The sequence below is a fragment of the Aotus nancymaae genome, unplaced genomic scaffold (genome assembly GCF_030222135.1).
Source record: "Aotus nancymaae isolate 86718 unplaced genomic scaffold, 86718_ANA_hifiasm-v0.15.2.pri h1tg000017l, whole genome shotgun sequence".
In the NCBI taxonomy this organism is placed as follows: domain Eukaryota; kingdom Metazoa; phylum Chordata; class Mammalia; order Primates; family Aotidae; genus Aotus; species Aotus nancymaae.
The window spans coordinates 5,972,503-5,992,255 of record NW_026988429.1 but is presented as its reverse complement, the minus strand read 5'-3'; the positions used below and the strand labels follow the sequence as shown (position 1 = coordinate 5,992,255).

The 19,753-nt window shown below is 37.2% G+C and overlaps 1 protein-coding gene across 3 annotated transcripts in view; it reads right to left on the bottom strand.

The window, feature by feature from the left end:
* The window catches only part of CTNNA2 (catenin alpha 2), a 1,152,426-nt gene that overhangs the window by 990,466 nt on the left and 142,207 nt on the right, over positions 1-19,753 (bottom strand). For all 3 annotated transcript variants that reach the window (XM_021670969.2, XM_021670970.2, XM_021670971.2), the window contains exon 2: positions 5,156-5,262. In XM_021670969.2, coding sequence (XP_021526644.1) covers positions 5,156-5,257 — 102 coding nt within the window. In that variant the 5' untranslated portion in view covers positions 5,258-5,262. The remainder of the gene's footprint in view (positions 1-5,155; positions 5,263-19,753) is intronic.

Genomic DNA, 19,753 nt, shown 5'->3' with positions numbered 1-19,753 from the left:
GCCTAATAAATTGTGTTCATTTTCTAATAAAGCTTCTTAACATAGAATTTGACATATTGAAATCCCTTTTTTTTTGAATGTATAAAAAGTTCAGATATTTTCAACGACTAAACTTCCTAAGATGAATCCCTTCTCATTAGCAGTTTCATAATTTTAATAACATGCAATTTCTCCAAAAGGGATCTCACTATTTCAACATTATGAAATAAATGTATAGGCCTCATATACGTCATTATCGAAATGAGGTAAGGTTTTGTGGGATACTTTAAATACTCATCAACAGTAAATTCCTAATGTCATTTCTCAAGACAGTGAAGGAATTTTACTCAGAACTCCGTAACTTCTGTTTTTCATTTCATCCCTTATCCATCCTTATTAGACACTGTGAGATAGCTATGGACACGCTGTATCATTGCATATTGCTATGAATTTTGTTCAATTCATAAAGTTGTGTGTATGTGTTTGATACAACTGGGGCCTTGGTTTAGTTCTCTCTCACAGTTCCATAGTTTGCTTTAAATGTTGAGTATGAAGTTTATAGCTAATATTTCCTTATCTCTTCTTTCTTATCTATAAGTCCTTTAAGGGTCAACCGTCACATTAGTCCTATCATGAAGGTTTAATTCCAAGGGAAGAATTGGTTAGCATCGATAACACAGCCATGTATTGTAGGGAAATATATCATATGAAAAATCCCATTTTAAAATTCACATATTTAATTTTTTTAAATCACTATGGAATACTAGGGGGAAATATAAACTACATAGACAGGAGACTGGAAGGATGTTAAGTCTACTTATAGTGCTAAATCTTTGAATGAAATTCAACAAAAGTTTTAAACATTCTACTGTATTATGTGAACAAATATGAATTAGCCACTTCACTGTCCTTAATTTGAGGAAATATTTTAATGCATTGCTTTTGTCTGCAACAGAAAGACTTAAGATAACTGGACTAAAAGACACATGAAAAAGAATTTTGTTATGTTTTGTTTTGTTTTGAGATGTAGTCTTGCTCTGTCTCCCAGGCTGGAGTGAAGTGCCACAATCTCGGCTCACTGCAACCTCTACCTCCTGGGTTCAAGCAATTCTCCTGCCTCACCCTCCTGAGTAGCTGGGATTACAGGCATGTGCAACCATGCCTGGCTAATTCTTGTATATGTAATAGAGATGGGGTTTTGCCATGTTCACCAGGCTAATCACGAACTCCTGGCTTCATGTGATCTCCTTGCCTCAGCCCCGCAAAGTGCTCGGATTATAGGCATGAGTCACCACAGCCGACAAAAAGAAGTTTTAATTATAATCTTAGATGTGCTATTATTTAAAAAAGCTAAATTCAAGGGTAAATTCCAAGTATATAAATTTTAATACATAAGGCTATATAAGTGTAATATTGTGGTAGCTCATGCCTGATTCACTTACATCCCTTTCATAAATTATATAGTATTGGTTTATGACTAGCATGACCCTGAATATACAGCCATCAAACAGGAAAAACAGCAGCTACATTTACTCAACATTTGTTTTATACCAGGTGCTGTATTCTAATATTTTCTTTCATTTAATCTGTATGATAACGATTAAAAATACTTACATGTACACTGAGGTTAAAACTCCAAGGCTAGGAAAAGGTCACTCACTTTTTAACTGATCTGGAAGAAGTTCCTTTCAGACCAGATTGTTCTGACTCCAACATATCTCCTAAGCCAGTCTTTCTCAAGCTATCCATGATGAAAGGCCATATTTTTGTTACTCCATTATCTCACAGACTAATATTTTATAAAATCCAACATGATGAATAATTTTAAAAATTAAACATAAAAAATTATAGGTCTATATTTTATATTTAGGTTCAGCAGACAAAAAAATTACTCTGTCAAACTTGTATAAAAATTTCAAGTGTTTATTCTCAATTTTGTTCTTACTGCAGACTACTAACAAACAATTCATGAATCAGCCCTAGGCCACAGGGTACAATCTGAGTAGGTGACCAACATACTCCCTATCAATATTAAGTGAGCCTATCAATATTAGGATTAGGTGTTTCTTATAGAAATGTTTACATAATTAACAAGAGTCATGACCAAATGAAAAATGTGCATGAATCTCATAAAATGTTCTCCAGTTACATACAAAGATGTCCACATTCTAATCCCTGGAATTTGTGAATGTGTTACCGTAAATGGCAAAAGAGACTTTGCAGATGTGCTTAGGTTAAGAATGTTAAGATGGAGAGATTATCCTGGAATAGCTGAGTGAACCCAATGTAATCACAAGGGTCTTCATAAGAGAGAATCAGTAGAGTGAAGATTCATTGAAGAAAATATAACAGAGGAAGCTGAAGTCAGAGAGATTTGGAGCATTGTGCTGCTGGCTCTAAAATGGAAGAAGGTGATGCAAACAAGGAATACAGGTGGGCCTCAGATGCTGAAACAGGCAAGGAACTGGATGCTTCCCTAGAACCGCATTGGTCTTAGAACTTCTCACCCCAGGACTGTAAAAGAAATGTGTTTTATATTAAGCTAATACATTTGTGAAAATTTGTTATAACAGCAATTGGAAATACAGATTTTGGTACTTGGAAATGGGGCACTGCTAGTAACAAATACCTAAAAATGTAGACAGTGGCTTTGGAATTGGTAATGAGAAGAGGCTGGAAGAATTTTGAGAAGCATAATACAAAAATTCTAGATTGCCTTGAACAAACTGTTATTAAAAATAAAGATCTGGTGAAAGGCTCTGCTGGTATGGACTCAGAAGGAAGTGAGGAGCATGGTAGAGAAAACCTTTAACGTCTTGGGGAGTATCTAAGATGCCATAAATAGACTGTTGGTAGAAATGTGAACATTAAAGGAGATGCTGGTGAGGCCTCAGAAGGAAATGAGAAACATGTTATTGGAAATTGGAGAAGAGATAATCTTTGTTTTATAGTGACAGAAAGCTCAGCTGGACTGACTCCTACAATTATATAGAAGTCAGAATTACAAGTGATTAACTTACATGTTTAGCTGAGGAGATTTCTAAGCAAAGTGTTGAAAGAGTGGGCTGGTTTTTTCTTGCTGTTTATAGTAAAATATGAGAGGACAAAGATGAATAAAGGGAATAACTATTAAGCCAGAAGAAACCAGGACTTGGTGATTGGGAAAATTCTCAGCTTATGAAGACTTCAAAACGCTAAAATTAGGAAACATACTTTCAAGAAAGCATACTTGGAGGGAAAGCCAATTTTATATCTGGATAACATTTTGCAAGTGCCTTATAAGGATTAAAAGTTCAAAGTGAAAGGAGGGTTCTTTGAAGTGATGAGGCATGTGATTTGTGGATCCCCTCAGACACTTCAACAGAGGACAAAAATGGAGATGAAATTATCCAAGAAAGATCTGTAGAGGAGTCTGTTTTTTGAATGAAGTGAATACTATAGATGTACAAAGGAAAATAACAAGGTTCTTGAGAATCCTACAATGGTGGTAACACCATCAGCTTGGACTGATGAAAAGGATGAAATGCAAGAAGGCTGATGGACACCCAAAATTCTACAGGTGGGAGATGGCTGACAAGAATACCTGGTTGAAAATATGTGCAACCCTTCATGAAAATGAAGAAATAATTCTGGACTAGGTCCAGAGGGTGCAGACTCAAGTACAGAGGATTATTCACAGGCCTCGAAATCTAATGGCGTTTTCCCATGTAAGTTTCTACATTGCTTGAGACTGATAACTCTTTTTTCCTTCCACTTTACCCCTTTTTGTGTGGGAATGTCTGTTATCCTATGCCTGTTCCTCCATTGAATTTTGGGAACATATAACTCGTTTTGTAGTTTCACAGCTACACAGATGGAGAGGAACTCTGCTCAAGGACGGATTATAAACAGATCCTTAGCCATACCTAATTTAAATAATTTGGATAATGAGATTTGGGACTTTTAAGCTGATGAAATTTAGATGATAGTTTGAACTTGTGTTGATGCTATGATTGGTTGAGACTTTTGGAGACCTGAGGATGTGATGAAATGTGTTTTGCATGAAGGAAGGATCTGAATCTTTGGGAGCCAGAGGGTAGACTATGGCAGGCTGGATTATGCTCCCCAAAGATAACTCCATCCTAATCCCTGGAAACTTTAAATATGTTACCTTAAATGGCAATAGAAATGTTTTGGGTGCGATTGGGTTAAGGATCTTGAGATGAGTGGATTGTCCTGGAGTATCGGGCTGGATCGAACATAATCACAAGGGTTGTTATAGGAAGGAATTAGGACAGGAAATGTCAGAGCCAGGATGCAAGGACAGAAGAAAAGGTCAGAGTGAAAGAGATATTTGAAGATGCTACATTGCTGGCTTTGAATATAGAGAAAGGGGTCAAAGAAGTGAAGTGGTTTCTAGAAGCTGGGAAAAGCAAGAAAATGGATTTTCTTCTAGAGCCTCCTAAAGTAATGCAACCCGACAAATACCTTGACTAGGATATCTGATCTCTAGAATAATAAATTTGTGCTGCTTTAAGCCACTATGTAGATGGGAATTTATTATAACAGCCACAGGACAATAGAAATGCCTCTAACTTAATTAGGTTAAAAAAAATTCACATCCCAGGAATCTCAAAGTTAAAATAGCAAAGAATATACTTCACAAGACACTAAAAATTAACGTATCAAACTTAAAAATCCTGATGACATTTTTCTGTTGACAGTCATCTTGTGGAAATGTGACAACTGTGACAATACAAAAATGGAACATCTCATCACCCTGATAGGATGAATTCTGCTTTGTAAACTGAAAGAAAAGTAATTCAATAAATACACATTGCTGTTGTATAGTCAACACAGTTTTTTCCTAACGGTGCATTAGCATCTGAAAGTGCAGGAGGAATGGTTTACTTAGACTTTGAATCTATTACTGTAAATGAGGGCCCCCTTCACCGAGGACCCCTCTTCAATTATCTCATCAACTTAATTTCAAAAATCATACAAATAGTTTTAAAAAGCCACTTCAAATGTTATAGGGCAATGAGATTGCCCATAGTTCAGGTGGTAATATATATTCAGTATTTGGAATTATGGCATGATTTACTCTCATTTAAGGATGTCTAAGTTCTTTCAAGAGTCCAGATATAATCACAATAGAAACACACATACGACAAAGTGGTTTCAAAGCATCCCTTACCTGTGTAACAAGTGGCTCCAATAGCCTTTCCACGGTTAGCGTCCGGATTTCCAAACTTTTGGGGTCCCATTTCAAAATGATAGGTGAAGTTGCCGAAGTCATGCTCCCTATGGGAACACACGTTATCAGTTAGAAATAATGATCTTCGAAATAAATTATAACTTTGGTAATTCAAAATGAGGGAATCACTGAAACTTAGAACATACTGGAAGATCACCTCTTTGGGCCAACTTGTTCAAGTTACAGATGGGAAAACCAGACCAGTAGATTGTAGGTGGCAATGTTGGAATCCGATTAAAACATATTCAGCATACTGGTGTACATTAGATGTGCTTTTGGGACCCAATTGCCACTGAAATCTTTCATTTACTTAACAACGAGTATGCATACCTACCTGCTATATGCTGCAAAAGATTTTGGTCTTGTCTTTAAGTTGTTTAAGGTTTAAAGTTAGAGACACCCAAATCTGGGAACAATTAGGCCTCAGTGTGACACATGTTGTGATTAAGAAACACAGAAAGGACTATGGGAAATGTGAGGAGGGGGCATCAATGTCAGTCTGGAGAGAACAACAAAGAATAGCAGAAAGCAAAGTAAATCCATCAATGATCACTAAATGTAGGGCCCCCTGTTATAACAAAAGGCTACTTTTCTCTTCACATCATAACTGACCCCTGAGGTAATATCATACTCCTTGGACAAGAGTTTCAGTCTCTTAAATAAGAAAGACATCTTGCAAACTAAGTGTCAATGGTTCTGAAAATTATCTGCTACTATTTACATGCTCTCTGATTACTGACTACATTTACATTCTTGTCCCATAAAATCAGTGACTGATAAGGTTATTTATTTCATTCTAAAGCAACCCTCTCTTACCGAAGAACCACTGACTTGCGGGTAGCAGTCTCCCCATAACAGGCAAAAAATTACAGTTCTAGCACCTTCAAAAATTATACATTCTATGAGGGTGTGTTTCTCTCATCAAGAAATTGCTAAATACATTCTGACATCTAACCACTGGACAAGCAACGTTAGATTGTACAAACTGAATCTGAATTATTTGCCTTAATACCAACATAAATCAAAATGTCCATGGCTGTTCTCTTATTTGAATCAATGTCCCCATTCAATTCCATCCTTATAAATCAATATAGATGATCGTTTCTACTGGAATTAATACGACAAAGAAGGCCTATCACAATAGGCACTAGTAGAAATGTACCTCTCTCCTACAGCTAATCCTTTTGCAAACATACCCAACCAATTTGCTTCAGAAAAAAAAGAAGAGGCAAAGACACAGTGTGCTGGTATTTTAACTCTCTCCAAATGCCATGTTTAAAATAAACTAAGCATAGCAATCCAACCATACGGACCGATTTAGATTTGGGTTTCTTCATCACAACAATAGTTGGCACCAACATGCTGCCTGTCCTCCAAAAACCTAAAAACACTTTACACATTTTCCATTCACACTACCAACTGCCACAAAGCAGCTGTGTCATACACATGGCTGGGCAGCACACCTTCTCATGCCACAGAAGGATAAAGATGCCAGATGCTTCCTACAGACACTGGGATACCTTCATCCCTGCTGAAGTCAGACCTATCTAAGTGATCCTAGTCCAGTACTTATGACACAGCTATTGCAAGTTTCTAGAGAAGGTCCCTGAGAACCTTTTTCAAACTCTAATGGAAGCCCAAGTGGCATAATAATGATAACAAACAAGGAAGTTCTGTAGGAAAGCTGGATACCCAGTAGTGAAGTCATTGTAACATGAAAGTGGCAGGTACTGAGTGAGACTGCATAGAGAATTTCCATTATAATACGGGCATGCTGGCATATATAGGCTGATAGACCATGGAAGGCACATAAAATTATAGCTGTTCATTATGTAACTTTAAAAAAATGACACAAAAATTCTGGAATGAGAAACAAAAATGCTGGGGCAATAACAACAGAGACATGAATCTAGCATGCATCAAGCAGAAGTGAGGGATACTCCTTGTACAAAGATCTTAAGCCAATTATGAGCCAAGAAGCAAGAGTGAGTTAGGGCCTTTAGTCCTGAAGGTTACAGAGCCCTTATAAATCTAAAAATAAAAGACTAATAGTTCCCAGACAAATCACTCAAATTAATTTATTCCTTTGAGGATCAATCTTTTCAGTCATTTCTTTTGACAAAAGTAAAATTCGATAGCAAAGAAAAGGTTTCACGGTAATAATTTTTTGAAGTGGAAAAATAAGTCATAGAAACTTTAAATGCTGTTTTCTAGCCATGTTGTTTCTGATACAGTTGAGGCTAAAACCAGGAATTCTGTTTTTACCCCATAATCTTTTCACCATTTAGTTTACTAACCACATTAGCGATGAACAAAGGGAGTGGTGGTGGGGACTGCAAAATTCCTACCTCTAAATCCACACGTTGATATCTAAGATTCCAACTGAATTGCCTCTAAGGGGCATTTTAACTTCACATCAGCTATTGAGCACAAGGTAGAAGAAGGTAAGAAGCTCCCCTGCCTGCAATACTTCAGCTGGAATTATCTTTGCAGTTTGCTGTTTCTAGAAAAAGTATTCCCGTCCTGCTACATCCTGCTATTTTCAAAACATTTGATTGCTTTGTGCTATCTATATTAGACCTTGTATTAGGAACATTTTCCTTACGAAAGCCCTTGGTCAATGGAATTGCATGAAAACAGAAAAAAAAATTCTATTCCAGGATAGTAATCATAACCATAGTCTTCTAAATTCACCCATTAATGATCTTTGCCTCCAGATTTCTAGTATGAACAAACAAGGGCAGATAAGGCAAAATGAGTCAAGCATCCTCCAGAGCAAAGAAGGGAGGCAATGGTAGGCAGAAAATAGGAACTGATGATTTGGTATGTGGCCTCTATGACCAGGACACACAATAAAGTGACTCCTAACTGAGAATGTCATCCTACTGGTACAGTCAATATTTATGAATTACAAGGACAGAGAAAATGCATAGGCTTTTGAGGTAGATTGGAGGATTTTTCAGTAAATAGTCATTTCCTTCCCATCCTCACCTCCATGAGAAGAGAATATTTTCCTGTTCCATTGCTATTGGGGTTTAGCGAAAAGGAATGTTAAGAAATATGATGTGAGTAGAAATTTGGAATGTGCTTACTTAGTTGCGCTTCTCCTCTGTGCTACTGGCTTCTGCCATAAGAGTCACATATAACTTACTAGTCCAAAAAGAAAGAAAGGCACATGCAGCACACCTGAATCCAAGCTGAAGCTGGAGCCAAGCACAGCCTAGTCAGTCGACTCCCAACCAAGCCACCAACACATGATCAAGAAGTAAATGCCTGCCGTTGTATGTTGCATGCCACTGAGATTTTGTCATTAACTGTTTGTCAACAATAGCTAACACAATGGTATCAAATTGACGTTTGTTTAAATTGAAGCCCTGCAATTTATTAACTCTGTGATATTGTCCAATTGCCTGCTCATTCTGAGTCCCAGTTTCCTCAAATGAAAAATCAGAATAATAAGGAATTTATAGGCTTATTGTGAGGATTAAATAACTTAATGGATAGAAAGCACGCTAAGATTTCTGGAAATACTTGTTATTATTGTTATGTTGTCATCATTTTCCCAAATTTGAATATCCTTTTTTGTAATTCTTTATCTCTGAAGTAACAGGTAAACACTCATTAAAATAGAGATCCAGATTTATACTCCTCTGTGTGGAACAATCAAATTGACTCAAACGAGAAAACAAGAGAACAAATCAAGTGTGCAGTCTCACAAGACCTTCATCTTTCTGAGGATAAAATGATATATAGTCTCAATTCCATCTGTGCAATTAATACAGTCTGTTTGCCCACAAAAGAAAATGTACGTAAATCAAATAAATTTCTTCTCACTGATTGGAATTCAAAGAAAAAAAATCATATTTTACTCACCTTTGGTAGAGAGACTTAGAATACAGACTGGACTCAGTCAGAGTGAAAAACAAGATTGTAAATAACAAAGACAACAAGATTGTCTTCTTCCACACAGCATAATGTTACAAGCTTATAAGAAAGCTCCTAGAAGTTTAATTTCTGAGAAGAGTTTCTTCATAAGAAGTTTTAGCTGGGCACAGTGGCTCATGACTATAATCTCAGCACTTTGAGAGGCCATGGTGATTGGATGGTTTGAGCCCAGAAGTTTGAGACCAGCCTGGGCAACACAATGAGACCCCATCTCTACAAACAAATATAAAAATTGGGTGGTCATGGTGGCACAATATTATAGTCCCAGCGAATCAAGAGATTGAGGTGGGAGGATCACTTGAGCCCAGGGAGGTCGAGGCTTCAGTGAGTCATGATTGTGCCACTGTACTCCAGCCTCAGCAACAGAATGAGATCCTTTCTCAAAAAAAAAGAAAGAAAGAAAGAAGAAATGAAAAGAAATGAAAAAAGTTTGTTTTTTTTTTTTTTAAATTATACTCTAAGTTCTGGGGTACATGTACAGAATGTGCAGGTTTGTTACATAGTTATACACGTGCCATGGTGATTTGATGCATCCATCACCCCATCATCTATATTAGGTATTTCTCCTAATGCTATCCCTCCCCAGCCCCCCACCCCATTATAGGCCCCGGTGTGCAATGTTCCCATCTTGTGTTGATGTGTTCTCATTGTTCAACACCCACCTATGAGTGATAACATGTGCTGTTTGGTTTTCTGTTCTTGTGTTCATTTGCTGAGAATGATGGTTTCCATCTTCATCCGTGTCCTTGCAAAGGACATGAACTCATTCTTTATCATGGCTGTATAGTATTCCATGGTATATATGTGCCACATTTTCTTTATCCAGTCTATCACTGATAGGCATTTAGGTTGGTTCCAAGTCTTTGCTACTGTGAACAGTGCATGTGCCTTTAAAATAAACATACATGTGTATGTGTCTTTATAGTACAATGATTTATAATCCTTTGGGTATATACCCAGTAATGGGATTGCTGGGTCAAATGATATTTCTAGTCCTAGATCTTTGAGGAATCACCACACTGTCTGCCACAATGGTTGAATTAATTACACTCTCACTAACAGTGTAAAAGCGTTCCTATTTCTCCACATCCTCTCCAGCATCTCTTCTCTCCTGACTTTTTAATGAACCACCATTGTAACTGGTGTAAGATGGTATCTCGTTGTGGTTTTGATCTGCATTTCTCTAATGACCAGTGATGATGAGCTTTTTTTCATATGTTTGTTGGCTGCATAAATGTCTCCTTTTGAGAAGTGTCTGTACACATCCTTCATCCACTATTTGATGGGGTTGTTTTTTTCTTGTAAATTTGTTTAAGTTCTTTGTAGATTCTGGATATTAGCCCTTTGTCAGGTCAGTGGATTGCAAAACATTTTCTCCCATTCTATAGGTTGCCTGTTCATTCTGATGATAGTTTCTTTTGCTGTGCAGAAGCTCTTTAGTTTAATTAGATCCCATTTGTCTATTTCAACTTAAGAAAAAGCTTTAGATTATGTTTCTACATAAGGTAATAACATAGACCACCTGGTAGTATTTTAGATAATTTCATACTCTTTCTGTGATGGTAAGGAAGATGCATGCGCCAGGATGTTAACAGCCATTTGCCACTCATGATAAAAAAGACAAAACCTGACACAAATGAAAAGTCAGAGTAAAATGAGCTCCTCTATGAGCGGCCAAGGGTTAAGGGGCTTGTTTCCTTGGACAGTATCCTGGTAAGTAGAAACTGACTCAAGTTCCCTCACTCCAAGGAATGCCTTCGAATGCCAGATATGTTAATGCGATGCATCAATCACTGCAGAGATTCTTCTTTTCAAACCTTCCTGGAAGATGTATTTGGAATTCTCTGCTTAACCTTTAAGTTATCTTCATTCTTTCTACTACACTTTCATATCACCATAGTCCAGGATGCTTTCCAGTTGCCGAGGGGACCACCCAAACCTGCCTTCTCTCCAGGAAGCTCTGGCTTCAGATTCTCCTCAAGAATTTTCCTCTTCACCAACACTGAGCACTACTGCCATCAAACTCCATGAAGCTTTATTACATGCTAGGCTAGCTTTAGTTGATACAAATTTAGAAGAAGTTAATAATTGATAATATCTGTCATTATCAGAGAGTTGTGGAGATAATTCATCTGCCTTCACACATACGATGTTGGGTCAGTTACATTACCTAAGCTTCGGTTTCATTATTTGTAAAACAAGGATGGTAATAACATTGTATTATTAAAGAATTTGTTCTGAAAATCAGTGGAAAATTCACACATGCAAAAGTTATTGTTTTTCTTCTTTGCTATGTTGTCTACATGAGTATCATGCTAACCTTCAAGACACCAATTGGGGTAGGGATGGCACTGGAAATCTCACAAAAAGATGCCCGAAAAAGTAGGTTTATTGAGAAAGGGAGAGAGATGAGATAAGATGAATTTTCTAAATTTCTTAAGCATTTCAGGATCAAGTCTGAAAACCCCTGAATTGCATTTTTTCTGCATTTTTTGCATTTATTTCTTAAAATTCCTCCCCTATTTAGGGTAGCTGGCAGGGTATTATTAGTACCGAGTCTCCTGTACATTAAATTTCTTTTTCCATGAGTAAAACAATACTGGCTAATGAGCTTTTACTGTTACTTCCCATTTATAAATGAGGAAACTACAGTATAAAACAGCTAAGAAAGTTACTCATGGTCATAAACTTGAAACTTGGCTAGGTGTGATTACTCATGTCTGTAATCCCAGTACTTTGGGAAGCCAAGGCAGGAAGATTGCTTGAGTCCAGAAGTTTGAAACTAGTCTGGGCAACAATAATGAAACCCCATCTTTACAAAAAAATATAAAAATTAGCTGGACATAGTGGCGTGCACCTGTAGTCCCAGCTACTCCGGAGGCTGATGTGGGAAGATGGCCTGAGCCTGGGAGGCAGAGGCTGCAGTAAACCGAGATGACACCATTGCACTCCAGTCTGGGTGGCAGAGTAAAACCCCATCTCCAAAAAAACCAAAAAACTTGAACCTAAATTGTCTTGACTCAGAGTTTATGCTCAAAAGCACTCTGGTGTACTGCTTCTAGAGAAGAATCCCAAGGCTTAGTTACACCATGGGGCTTCTGAATCATGGGAGGAAACAGAGGTAAGTAAAGAAATTTTTTTAAAAATGGGGAGCTAGTCATTTCTGAAGAATGAGAGAGGAAGAGGCAGAAGAGAGACATAAAGGAATGTTAGACTAGATGAGGAAGACACCAACAGCAGGTGTTCTAATACACTCATGGAGCTCATAGGCAATGTGGCTGCTTTTCCTGGTGAGACAGAGCAGGTCTTGACGTCAGTTTCCCCAAGTTGCCCTTGTTTTTACGTGGTGAAAGTAGGATGCTGGCTGTGAAGCTGGGCCAGCTAGTGAGCAACACAGGGGCCTGGCAAAGTCAAGAGAAAGAACCTGTGAGGTGTAATGCTAAGGAGACAAAATTTTGGCCCAGTGACCTCAGCCCCCCGTGTTATGCTTGTAAATATCTCACATTACATGATCAAGGGGATTTCACAGATGTGATTAAGGTCAGTGGTCTTTAAAATAGGGAAATTATCCCTAATTATCTGGGTAGAACCATGTAATCACATGAACCCTTAAAAAGCGGATCTTTTGGCTGGGTGCAGTGACTCATGCCTGTAATCCCAGCACTTTGGGAGGCCAAGGCTGGTGGATCACAAGGTCAGGAGTTCAAGACCAGCCTGGCCAACACGTTGAAACCCCATCTCTACTAAAGATAGAAAAATAATCAGCTGGGCATGGTGGCAGGAGTCTGTAATCCCAGCTACTTGGGAGGCTGAGGCAGGAGAATTGCTTGAACCTGGGAGGCGGAGGTTGCTGTGAGCCCAGATCTACCATTGCACTCCAGCATGGTTGACAGAGTGAGACTCCATCTCAAAAAAAAAAAAAAAGCAGATCTTTCTCCTGGCAATCAGTGGAAGAGAACATGATAGAGATACAGCAGAAGAGGATGTAGGACAGTAGGGCTAAGGGAAAAAGCAAAGGGACTTGAATTGAGAAAAACTTAACCTAGTTGCTACAGGGGCCACATGAAAAGCATGGAAAAGAATGTGGGTGACTTCCAGGAGCTGAATGAGTTCTGGTTGAAAGTCAGCAAGGAACTAAGGGTCTGAGTTCAACAACTACCTGGAACTGAATTCAGTCACCAACCTAAATGAGGTGAGAAGTGGATTCTTCCCCAGAGCCTTCAGTAAGGAATATAGCCCTATCGACACCTTGATTTCAGCCTTGAGAGATCTTAACAAGGAGACTCAGCCATGTCTGCCTGGACTTCTGACCTTCAAAAACTAAGTAGTACTATATTGGTAAGTTACTCAGTTTGTGCTAACATGTTTTACTGCAGCAATAGGAAACAAAGACAAATAGTTCTCAGATGTAGGTTTCCATGACAATCACCTAGAGGCCATGCTAAAACAAAAATTCTGGGATCCACCCCGAGAGTTTCTGATTCATTAGGTCTGGGGTGGGTTGGAGAATTTTCATTTGTGACAAGCTTCCAGAGGATGCTGCTGCTGCTAGTCCAGGAATGACACTTTAAGAACCATTGTTGTAATCAGGAACCATCACCACATGTGCCAGTAGGGGAGCAGTGAAGAGGAAGACATGGGATATCTCTGCTCAGACCAGATGACCCATAAGAACAACATCTCTTTATTTGGGCCCATAAAACTAAGTCTTCCAAATATGTTATCTGAAATAGTAGTTCTAATTTTCTGTTGTTAATTTTTTTAAAAGGACCTCTAGGATCTGGATACCCTATTGTAATGGGCTATTTTCTGGAGCTGAAGAGAGTATCTGTGTGTATGTATCACAGGCAGGAGCAGAAAGTGAAGAATAAAACAGGAGAAGTTTTTTGTATTATTCTCTACATACCCTTAGAGAGTTAAAGGCATCCCAGCTACCACAGAACACACTCTGCCATGACACCATGTCCAAATGGAGGTTAGGGGAGGATGGCATTTGTCACTTTTCCGGGTGCTACCATGTGTATGAAAATTGCCTGTCTGGTGGCCAAACTGTGGGAAACCCCTGCTTCTTATGTTCCTCCATTAACTCTGCTCAATTTAAGCTCATTTCTCCTAACTTTGACTATAAGGAAGTAGTATATCATCCATCACTATTCTTTACACAATAATCATTCAAAGCCCTGGCTCAGTGAACTGAGAGGTGACCCAAGACGCAAACTGCTGCTGTAATTACAGGATCTGTCACCCCTTTTATTCAAAATTGAAGTGATATGAAATGTCTAAGTAGTTTTTGCTATTTGCGTTGAAGGCAGGGTGGGGTGCGGGTATCTCTGCTATTGCTAAAGTGTAGTTTAGCACTTTCCTCAAGTATTACAATATTTGCAAGACCTCTATTCTTGGTAAACTTATACCTTTTAACAAAACACTCACAGAAACGCTGCGGAACAAAAATATCATTCCAATAATCTGAAAATATTACTGTAATAATACTCAATATCAAAGCATAGGTGCATATTAAAGAATGCCTTAATAAACATATCAAACTATTATATCCTTTTCAGAATCTCCTTTTTCTTCTACCCAAATAAACAAAATGTTACCAAAAATACATATATGAAGAAAGCCTCAAGTCTTTCAAGGTGGTAAGATGAGACTAATAATACATGGCCTAGAGTTTGCAGACTAAAAAGGAATAACCATGTCCATATCTCACTGAAATGGGTTTTCATACTTAATAAGAGCATACTCATAAAATTTAATACTATGTGGCAATTTTATAGAAATTGACTACTCCTGGAGTATGCTAATAGACAGTCAGTAATTTGAAACTGAAAATAAAATCTAGTATCTGTCAAATTCATTCCCTTGCTTTTCACTGCATTCATAGTATTATTTTGATCCATTTTGGAAACACATACAGACTCAGTGTCTCCTAAATTATGGGTTGTTTTCCACTTGGGTGTGAACCTATGTGGTATCCAGGTAAGTAGTGCTTACTCATATGCCACACGAGGTGTCCAGTGTCCCATCAAGGACTCAGGTTGTCTAAATGAAATTACTTATTTAGAAATTTGAAACTTGCTTATTACCCTTCAGCAACACTGCAATTCAGATTTGAACAACTGAAAATCAGAACTGTTAGTATTCCAGGTAACGTTTTTTAAGGAATTATCTTTACAGTCCAAAAGTAACTTTAAATTATTCAGTAGAAACCTAGCTTATTTGGCAATTAATTTACTCTTTGTTCTTCTGGCCATAAATTAGAATTCCATATGCAATAACCATATTTCTCAAATCTTCACTAGTCTCTCAACATTTCATATTTAGATTATAGCAAAATAGCCACCAAACTGCCTTCCTTTAGTCTCACTGTAAAATTTAGCCCAAACTAATTATCCTAAACATTGCTTTTCTAGAAAACCAGAACAATTGCTTAATTCTCTTTTCCAACAACTCCTCTTTGTAACCAGGCAGATATTCCACTTTCTGATCCTGCTCTGTTGGATCTTATTTCTTTAACAAAAGTCTTCTGCTCCAATCAGGTGTGGACCACGTTACAACACATGGTTTACGCCTCTTCTCAAAGTTTCTACCTGGGACGCATCCCTTTTCATCCTCCAATATCCAAATACTGACATCCTCACCCTGCACCTGCTGCATAATCCCCAAATCAAGACTGTATTTACAGTCAGTAACAGAAGATCTTAACATTTTTCTTAACTGGCTCATTAAGAAATTGACATACTGTTTGACATAACTCACCAAGTTATAAACTCATTAAGACACAAATTCAGTTTTTCACTTATTTTCTGTTGTCCGTAGAATATAGCAGAGAGTTAGACCCTTCATAAATGTTGATTAACTGTGAACATCTGAAATATCCAAATATTTATCTGTATTTTTTAAGTATCAGTTCTTTATCTTTTCAATCGTGGGACCATTTCCTAGAGAGTAATAGTGTTTAAAATACATTTCAGAAATATTTTTAGACATATTCTTAGACATATTCTTTGTTTAGTACTTCCCCAAACCCTGAAAACACACAATGTCTTGGTATTATTTAGAGAACATAATTTATATTCAGGTTTACTTTTATTCATTTTAGAAAAATGTACAGTTTCAGTACATATGAGAACAGGATAGTAGTTTAACATGTTAAATCGTGTCCCATTTTTGTTCAGGAAAAAGTAACTTTGAGACTAATGATATTTGATTCAGTTCTGATTTCTACGAGTAACTTTGTGAAAAGTATAGGTCAAGCTCTACAAGTTGGCCCACAATGCCTCCCAGGAAGTCTACCTTCTCCTCATTGACTCAAATTGCATTTTGTCTTCAAGGCCCTCTCAGGTTCCAATCTCTTTACAAAGTCTCCCTGTTTACACAAGTCCTATTAACTTTTCCTTTCTCTGAATTCCACCAGTATTTAGAATGACTACCATATAATACATTATTTGAATACAAGTTACCTTGTGTTGTTCTCTATTTGATTTATGTAAGTTTTGTGATCTCTAATGTATTCAGGAACAGAGAGTCTTCACTTTCACAATGATTAGCAGTATTGGGCATTACTCAAAATGCTATGAGTACTCATGGACTTGATTCTTTGCCAAGTTCAAGTTTCTCTCTCTCTCCACACACACACACACACACACACACACACACACACACTAGTTAAAATATAATACAAATGTTCTTATGCAGAAAGATTTTTTTTTTTTTTTTTACTGAGTTCACCACTTTAGCTGCTACAGACCTGGGGAAAAAGTAAGTTTTCTCCCTCAGAATGCCTTCAATATTCTTTTTTTAAAATGTAGCTTTTATTTTGTTATGAGAGTCTTTTGAGTTATACTAAAACTAATCTATTTGATCCAACCCAAATTTCCCACAATAGTTACCACAATATAATTTGAATCCCATTTGACAAGGCTTTGAAAACTCTCAAATTATAACCAAGTCGTACAAGAGTTAATTTTTAAAAGTAATTTTAGTATTAAGACATCTTTACTTAAAAGTTAGACAACCAATTTTAAAAAGAAAAAAAAAAACTTTTAATGAGGACTTATGTCCCGAATACATTAGAAATTCAAATTTAATTAAGGTGTTTTTAAGTAATTTATATAGATAAATTTTACTTTTAATGCGAGTCTATTGCTTCTCAATTATTTTTTGAAAGCCTTTGATATTCTAGCAAAGAAGTGTAATCCCATAACACATCATTAAATATAAAGTTTTCTGTCTCTTCCTTCATTCAGTTATCCATCCATCATTTATTCAATGCCTATATACTACCTACTCTGGGCAAGCTCCAGTTAGGTGATGTGGGAAACATTAAGGTGAATTAGACTTGCTTAATGCTGATTGGTGAGATGAGCTTTGTTCTGACTCATCAGATTATAAAAGCAGGAACCATTCACCAAGAGGGGAGCCCTCAGAGAGTGAGCTCTGCTGGGATGGGCATCTCTGGGACCATTAAATCATTTCATTTTAACTTGGCATTTAGATCAGGCAGTACAGAGGTAACCAATGGCAGCTGCAAATTTTGAATGTCTTAATAGAGCCATAGTAAGTAGTTTGTGCAACAGAGTAATGGGAAAATAATCAATGATCTTTTGAATTGCTACCAGAAAAAATGCAGGAAACAAATGAACCAAGACTATGAAAAGGCATCCAAGTAACTCTAGGATGGAGAGTCAAGAAGACAAAGTAATCATGATATAAAGAAAGACATGCAGATATTTAAGATCTATTTTCAACAGTTAAGTAGTTATAAAAATACTTAATTAGTATCCAAGGACTTGTATTTTTAAAGCAAGCTCTAGTGAATTATTATATATTATTTTAAAAGTTGAGGCTAAATGCACACATGTGCTGATGAGTTATAAAGGAATTAAGTAGCAGAAACTCATAGGGAAATTATTTAAGCCTAATAGACCTGCCTCATGCAGTTTCCTATGTCACAGACTGGCTGATTCACTGGATCTAATGTAAACAGGTACTGCTTTGCATCCAGTGGCAGCTACAGTAAATGGGAAATAATTCTCCTGCATTGTGTTAGCCTTGCCCCTTTCAACTGAATTATGAGACTTGAAAGGTCATAACACATTACAGCAAGTATATTTGTTTAGAAGTCTTTTACAGTGAGGATTGATATTTCAGCACAAGTTGTGTTCAGCATATATTCTCCTTAGTAAATCATTTTATTAAGCTTATGGATACAGAAAATCACATGTATAAAGAAACAATAACCAAGCTTTCCTTCTGGTCATTGGAGGCATTTAGATTTGTATTTGTGAGCCAATAAATACCTCAGATAATATGCTTTTATAAATATAAATAATGAATCTACCATGGTTTTAGGAAATGCAAATGAGGCCCTGTTAATTTTTTACATTTCAAGATAGTGTAATCCTTTCCATTAATTTCATGATACTTTCATTGCCCAACAGCAAAGATTTCAATGAACACTACAGGTCATTGGCCAAAGTTTATTATAATTATTAGTAGTTTCATGTTGCTGTTATCAAATCCCGGTGTGCTGGAGTCCTTGGTCAATGACTGAGAGTGAGAACATGTGTACAAGACAGTCATGGAGGAAGGCACGAACACACGCTGTCTAAGCAGTTACTATTCAGGCACTTGACCTATGTTACATTATACTATCTTCACACTGCTGTCAGGTCAATAGTGATGGTACCCCAATTTAGCACATAAGAGAACTAAAGCTTGCTTTTCCAAGGTTAGTGGAATTCAACCAAAGTTTGTTCCAAATCTGTGTTTCTTCCAAGATACAACTGAACTTCCTGAAAGGTGTTCAATATGTTATTTCACGAGTGATAAGTCTTGGGTGGGGGCAGAACAGACTAAGAAAATACATAGCTTCAAGAAACTTCACAGAAATATGTGGATAATAAATCCCTAATGTATTATTTAAGGTAGCTGAAGTGATTAGGGACCACTTCTGACCTTTCAGTTTGTCAGAGAAGACTAGACCTTTCTAACATGCATCTCTTGATACTACTCTCAAGATAAAAGTGAACAGATAATGGATCTAATCCAGTTTGGAAGGTCTTTGTTTCCTACAAGTTCAAAAACCATCAAATAGCTCAATACATTCATACATCAGCCATAGATGACCAGAATCCCCTCAGATGACACATCTACAAATGTATCACCATCTGTTTATAGCCTTAACTCCTTCCCAATTGCCTCACTAAAATATGGGGCTTGGGTCTTCTTTCCTGTATACCATCACTCCCTGCCTCCTGACTGAGGCCTCACTTCATCATTTGTACTCCTCTGTATCCTCAATTTCCCCCCTTTTCTGGCTCTTCCCAGGCAGTGGAAAGTACTGTCTAATTAAAAAACTAAAATACAAATTGTTTTTTTTTTTAAAAAGATCCTTCACCATCCTATTCCTCACTTGACATTCTATACTTCCCTTCTCCTTCACAGCCTAGCTTCTTGAAAGGATAGTCTATAATGCCTGTTCCGCTTCCTCACTACCTACTCATTCCCCGTCCCACAACAATCTGGCTTCTGCCCTTGCCATTCTACTGAAATTAGCCTTGTAAAATTATAAATGATCTTCTAGTT